Here is a 6,817-nt window from a genome sequence, read left to right on the forward strand (position 1 = left end):
CAACATCACAGGCTAGGCCGAGTGCTCCACGGCCACCTTCGGATTATGATGTTGAGAAGGGTCAAACTGCAAAAACTGGTGCCATGAGAGATGGGGGAATGGCTATTTTGGGAGCAACAGCAGCAGTTGCAGCTGCCACTATTGCAGCAGAAGCCACGGTCGGAGGTGGTTGTGGAGGTGGAGGTGATAGTGGCACAGGAGGCGGAGATGGCGGTGGGGGTGGTTGTGGTGGTGGTGGTGGTTGTGGGGGAGGCTGTGGTGGCTGAGGTCGAAATGTACACAACCCACGCATGCAAATTGCAAAGTCTATCTGTAGCTTCACTTGTAAAAGACCCTTGTCTTGAACTGTACTCTTCTATGAATTGTGTTGATCATCTTTGTGAACATTTGGATCCAGAAATTTCCTACTGCATTTATGCTAGTGGAAGATAGTTGATAATTTTTCTACCATATGTCTAAATCATTTTTTAGTTGTAACAAAATTTGTTCAATGAAACTTTTCCACTAGTTGAAATGGTCATCTAATGTCAAACAGAAAACAGAAAATCAACAATGCATACGACTTATTATATAAAACCGCATAATTCCACTTTTCATATGACTGCATGTGAAATGGCAATTTAATTACTTAAATATATAGTTATAATCAAGTCTACCTCATACCAATGGCTAGGCCAGCCAAAATAATCTTCTCACAAACTCACAAATTAACGATAATTATCAGATTGATGTGGGATAAACGTGATTTAGGCATTTTTGTTGGCAGAAAAAATATATTTACAATGCCGAATGATATCTTCCAAATAGAAATTATTAAACCCAACAGGCAAGGAATCCTAGATTAATATGAAAACTGCCAATCTTTTCTTCTTTTGCGCTAATCTTTGAACTAGTCCTCAACCAATAAAAAGTTTTGTACTATATTAAATTGAGTAAATAGGACAAGAATGAAGAGAAATTAATGAAAGTCAACGACGTACAACAAAAGTCTAATATTAAACAACTTCGAGCATCTGTCAGTGTCATTACCTAGACGAAAATTATCCTTGCATTATACAGGGTGAGTATTATATTGAAAACTCAGCTCACGAAAATGCTATAAAAAGTGGATGGAAAGATCGTCAGACTCGTAGCCGAAGTTATATTATGAAGGAAAATGAATTCTAATGCCATAATTCTCATTGTCTGGGGCTCTTGGATCGCTGGAATTCTGATATTGCTTTGTTCATGGGAAATTGGACGGAAAAGGAAGCGGCTTCCGGCTACATCACATGCTGGGACGAGTGCTCCTCGGCGGCCTTCGTATGACGATGTTGAGAAGGGTCAATGTAGTGCAATAAGAGATGGGGGAATGGTTGTTCTGGGAGCAACAGCAGCAGTTGCAGCTGCCACTAGTGCAGCAGAAGCCGTGGTCGGAGATGGTGGTGATAGCGAGACAGGAGGCGGAGATGGCGGTGGTAGTGATGGTGGCGGTTGTGGTGGTGGTGGTTGTAGTGGATGTGGAGGTGGTTGTGGTGGATGTGGGGGTGGTGGTGATTAATCAATCAATCAAAGCCTGGCGCTGTTATCTTTCTAGCTCTACATACACATGAGAGGATCATATAAGAGGCTTCAGTGCTGTTTGTTTCTGATTTCCTCAAATTTGTCCAGTTGGTAAGTTTCATCGGTGTGTGGTTATTTCATATTTGTGATTTAAGTTGATTGCAGATGAGCCCGAGCAATATCGAAACAAAACATTCACCAGGCTTTTAAGTTGCCATGTATGTACCAAAAATATAAGTGTAGTTGCTCGAGCGATATATAGCATCTCCATCTCTTCCTGTCTAGTGTAATTAACAGAGTTCCACGCCATTATATGCCCGTCGCCATATGATCAACGTACAATTTTATACACGAAATACTAAGATACAGACATAATCTGTCAATTCAAGAACGAGGAGACAGGCAATACTGATAGTCACCAGATTGACATCTGTGATGAGCTTCTCTAAGATCTCTACCTTTCAACTTTGTGCAATGTTGATTCTTTGAAGGAAAGAGGCAGGAGTTGTCCCCTAGAAGTCTCTTGATTTCTATTTTATTTTTATTTTTTGAGCAGGAGTGTAAACTTTTAGTAGAATTTCAAGGTCAATCTTATCAAGTCTTAATCGAGTTTTTTTCCAATGTTTTTTTAGGTTTACTAATGTAAATAGAAGATCTCGAACTCGGAACTTCTCACTTACACTCTCTCCTACCATATCACCCTTATCCATCTATTCCCTTCCCCCAAATCTTATAAAGTAATTCTATCCTAGGGGAATTTTAGTGCTTCTCTGTTGCCACGCGATGTGTTCAACAGTTCAAGTGAAAAGTTGAATAAAACTTGCTACCAAGTATCTAATTCAAGTAGACACATTTTTAGCTTAAATATTTTTTTCCTATCTTCTTCAAGGTGTTATCATTATAGAACCAAGAATTCTATAACAAGTGACCTCTTTCTGGTGTTTTTGCTCTAATTTTAGTAGAATAATCATAGATGCTTTGCCTCTAACACAAGTGCTCTTTTCCCTTCATTGAAATACAAGAGTCCCATCATCACTTTTTTGTTTCTTATTTTTGTCACACAATATTCATTTCTTTTTTCATTGAAGTAGACGTACTTCTCTGGTTTTCCTCAACCATTCAGAACGTAAAATTTGAAGTTCAGTCACCAGAGTTGTTGTTTGAATCAAACTCAAAACCTGGTTGTCTAAATATAGAAGCATGGAAAACCAACCAAAGGACTTCCATAAAACGTTCAAGATTGTCAATTTTGTTAATTGTTATACTTTGCTAAGGTGGTAACCAATCATGATCAAGCCAGTGTAATTCTTTCATCTCATCCAGGATTAAACATAACACACATTTGATTCCTTTAAAACTGGCATGGGACTGATCTCCCGAAAGGAATGTATTAACCTTGTTCTTAACAGTAATCCAGCTACACCCAGGACTTTTTTTTATTCCTTGCAATTTCTTGGCCGTTCTAACTCTTTCTTCCTCTTTTTTCTTCCCTGCAAAAGAATACATGTCTGATAAGACCACATACGGCGCTGCATTGTTTGGTTCCAGCTTAGAAATATTTTCGGCTGCAAGCATCGCGAGATCAACGCGGAAGCGAGTCCTGCTTGCAGCAAGAAGAGCACCCCATACCCCAGAGTCGGGCACAAATGGCATTGAATTGATGAAGGTTACAGCATCATCAAGCAAACCTGACCTTCCAAGGAGATCAACCATGCAGGCACAATGATCAGGTCCAGGTTCAATCTTATATAGAGATTTCATCAACCTAAAGTAGTTCCTTCCTTCTTCTACGAGTCCTACATGCGTACAGGCTGAAAGAACACCGAGAAAGGTAATTTCAGTAGGTTCGTAGCCTCTGCTCTGTGACTTCTCAAACAACTCAAGTGCTTCCTTTCCAAAACCATTTTGGGCAAATCCAGAAATCATAGAATTGAAAGAAACAATGTTAGGTGCCATAATGGAATTGAAGATCCGGTAGGCATCATCTACATTTCCACATTTTGAATAAAATGAGACAAGGGTATTTTGAATGGATAAATCAGACTCCATGTTCCTCTTAATAACCTGAGCATGTATTTGTGTACCCTGATTTAATGTTGCCAAACCAGCTGAAGCACTAAGAGCACTACTTAAGGTCAGAGGATTTGGTCTCACTGCAGTCTGAAGCATCTGAAAGAACGAACAGATAGCTTCCTCATATTGTCCATTAATAACAAACCCTGAAATAAGAGCAGTCCAGGCAATAGCATCTTTCTCTGGCATCATTGTGAACAGCCCAATGCATTTTTCAGTCAATCCTTCCTCAGAATATCCAGTAATCATGGTTGTCCAGGAAACTACGTCTTTCTCAGGTGCCTTCTCAAATAGTCCATATGCCTCCTCAAGGTCTTTATTTTGAATATAACCAGAAATGAGAGAATTCCAAGAGACTATATCTTTTTCTAACATCATGTCAAACACACTTCGAGCCACATCCATACAACGAAATCTAGAATACATGGTAATTAATGAGTTTCCCAGAAAAACATCAAACTCAAATCCTAAATGTGAAACTAGACCGTGAACTTGACACCCTTCGGTATATCTGTCAAATCTCCCACAAGCTTCAAAAATTGTAGTGACTAATATAGGTTCGATTCTCACAGCATCTTCCCTTCGCATTTCAGAAAACAATCCAAGTCCGTCTCTGAAACGTCCCAGTTTCATATAGCCATTAATCATGGAACTCCAGGTAACCTCGTTCCTCTCCCTTATTGCATCAAAAAACTCTCTAGCCTCATCAACTCTGTCATTCTTACAGTACCCATCCACCATTGAGCTCCAGGATACAACATCCTTCTTCGTCATCCTATCAAAAATCTGAGTTGCCTCATCCAATCTCCCCATTTTCAAGTACCCATTTATCAACACATTCGAACAAGACGGGTCTCGCAGTTCTAATGGTGTCTCATTATACAATTTTTCAGCCTCATCAAACCTCCCTGAATTCACAAACCCCGTGATCATAGCAGCACAAGATACCTCATTCCGCTCGGGCATTTTCACAAACAATCGAAACCCTTCAAAGATACCACCTTTGCTTCTCGTATAAGCTGTGATCATCGCATTCCACGATACGATAGTTCGTTCAGGCATTTCATCGAATAGTTCGCGAGCTCTCTTGAGCTGACCATTTTGAGCATAAGCTGTGAGCATTGCAGTGTACGAAACAACATTTCTTGTGGGCATTCGGTTGAAAACTGATTCGGCCTCTTTGATATTGCCGTCTCGGCCATGTTTTGTTATCTGGGAGTTGCAGTAAACGAGGAACTTATTGGTTTCAGTTTTGGTTTTTGACAAGTTGGTTTGAGTAGCAAAAACTAAAGTGCTAAAGATTTGTAGTGAAGGTTTCTTGAGGGCTATGTACAACTGGGTGGAGGTGCGGTTTGCTAGCATGACTCAAAGAATTGAGGAAACTCCATAGCCTTGGGGACCGTTGGAGTTTAAAACTCGAAGCTTTTTTCGCGGCAGCCCTGAAAGCCGAAGAATGTGGAAGTAAAACTTTTGAGCCTCTTTTGCTGAAGTTTTCTCAAAGCTGTCTGACAAAATTATGGGAGCTAATTGCTGAAATAGTCCCTCATATTTTTGAAAAACCGTTTGTATTCCCTCATCTTTAAATTGATTAATTTGGCTTCCCACATGTTCAAGCATATTATTTCAGTCAAATTCCCTTTAATGTTTTTCTTTACCAATTCCCCTATTTTATTATCTTTTTTTTCTTGCACAAAGATGTCAGGCTTACACCGCGTGGATATAAATCTAAAGGCAAAAACTTGAGGAGTTTTCTTTATTTAGTTTTATTTGATTTGTGATATGTAGAGCTAAATCCAATTTTTTTTTTTTTTTGGGAATAAAAGACCTTTATTTTCTATTAGTAACATTCATGATTCTTAACTATGTTTGTTCATCTAATTAAACAGGAGACGGTGCATGTGCTTCACAAACCTTTTTGTCCCTACCTAAAACTTGTCCTCGTCACTTGATCATAATTCTGATAAATGGCAAGATTTCACACCAAATATATATCAAGCTTTAGAAAAAAAAATTTTGTGATAACATTTTTTTTTCTTTTTTGCCAATATTGTGAGTCGTAGAATGTGACACCAATCTAGCGGTAAGTTTCATAGCAAAAAGAAAGAAAAAAAAAAAGTACTCTTTTAAGTTTTTAGTGTTGAACTAATGCATGTTGTAGTAAATTGTGCGAGTCAATTATGAATTTCACTGAACAAGTATTAAGTTCTATATGATATTTCCAAGATTTAAATCGTTAGTTAAAAGGTTTTAATTGCAAAATTTTGTATTCCAAAAAAGTTTATTTTGTATCTAGAGTTCAAGATGATAAATTAATGCTGTTTTCTAAATGTTAAATTCGAGATCGATCGCCACAAATAACTTGATCTTTCCTTCTTGGAATAGCAGGCTGACAATAACCCGATATAAATCAGCAACTTTTAGGTGGGTGGTGCCACGAGGATTTATGCAATGACGGATCAGCTCACATGGAGCTTAGGTGCATTCACCATCCAATGTGTTGCGAAGCTACCTAATTAATATATATAGCCAGGAGGATGTGATTGTGATCAGACTCCACCCAACGCATTTTGGTGGCAACATGTGCACCAATTCCTGTGTTGGGGCGGTCAACAATGGAGATGACAAGACCTGTGATGAAGTTCTCCATGCATTATCTCACGAGGGACCAGCTTTCGTTTTTCTTAAACCAAATTTTAAGCATCTTTTTTGGCACTTGGCCAAAAAAAATTTCACGCTCGAAGTTGCATTCCAGACAGTGAATTGCCCGAATCAAGATTCTCGTGTAGCACTCAGTTGTAGCAAGCCCCACCTGAACTTATCACTTACGTGTAACCAATTAATTTCATGACATCAAAATCAATCTCTTACCCTTTTTTTTTTTTTTTTTTTTTACTTCATGATGTTTGCTCCACAGTAGTAACTCCCATTCTGCATCCTCATATCTAATGCTTTGTATTTGCATCCTCATATCTGATGTGAATTGCCATGTTTCTGTCTCTCTCCTTTTTTTTCTTCAAATTTCAAGGGATACTGTAAACCTTACAATTGAAAGATGAGAAAGAATGAGGTTAAGACTTAAATCGAGAATCTTATAATCACCGGCCTAATTAATGTTCTTACTAACTAAGCTGCGCACCTATCATTACTTTCACTCACAATAATTTCTAATTCTGAATATTCTTTGATGATTGTGTAGTACTCG

The 6,817-nt window shown here is 38.5% G+C and overlaps 2 protein-coding genes across 2 annotated transcripts; one reads left to right on the forward strand and one right to left on the reverse strand.

The window, feature by feature from the left end:
* Positions 1-1,118: 1,118 nt before the first annotated feature.
* On the forward strand, positions 1,119-3,178 carry LOC113689575 (uncharacterized). Its single transcript, XM_072051190.1, has 2 exons — positions 1,119-1,653; positions 3,042-3,178. Exon 1 carries the CDS (start codon positions 1,157-1,159, stop codon positions 1,538-1,540), a length of 384 nt encoding a protein of 127 aa, XP_071907291.1. The 5' UTR covers positions 1,119-1,156; the 3' UTR covers positions 1,541-1,653; positions 3,042-3,178.
* On the reverse strand, positions 2,740-4,977 carry LOC113690136 (pentatricopeptide repeat-containing protein At1g53600, mitochondrial-like). Its single transcript, XM_027207959.2, has one exon. The coding sequence runs from the start codon at positions 4,975-4,977 to the stop codon at positions 2,812-2,814; it is 2,166 nt and encodes a 721-aa protein (XP_027063760.1). The 3' UTR covers positions 2,740-2,811.
* Positions 4,978-6,817: the final 1,840 nt, after the last annotated feature.

Source organism: Coffea arabica, chromosome 5c (assembly GCF_036785885.1).
Source record: "Coffea arabica cultivar ET-39 chromosome 5c, Coffea Arabica ET-39 HiFi, whole genome shotgun sequence".
NCBI lineage: Eukaryota > Viridiplantae > Streptophyta > Magnoliopsida > Gentianales > Rubiaceae > Coffea > Coffea arabica.

Excerpts from the sequence above, each read along its gene's own strand:
- LOC113689575 (XM_072051190.1), top strand. The coding sequence starts at position 1,157 with ATGAATTCTAATGCCATAATTCTCATTGTCTGGGGCTCTTGGATCGCT.
- LOC113690136 (XM_027207959.2), bottom strand. The coding sequence starts at position 4,977 with ATGCTAGCAAACCGCACCTCCACCCAGTTGTACATAGCCCTCAAGAAA.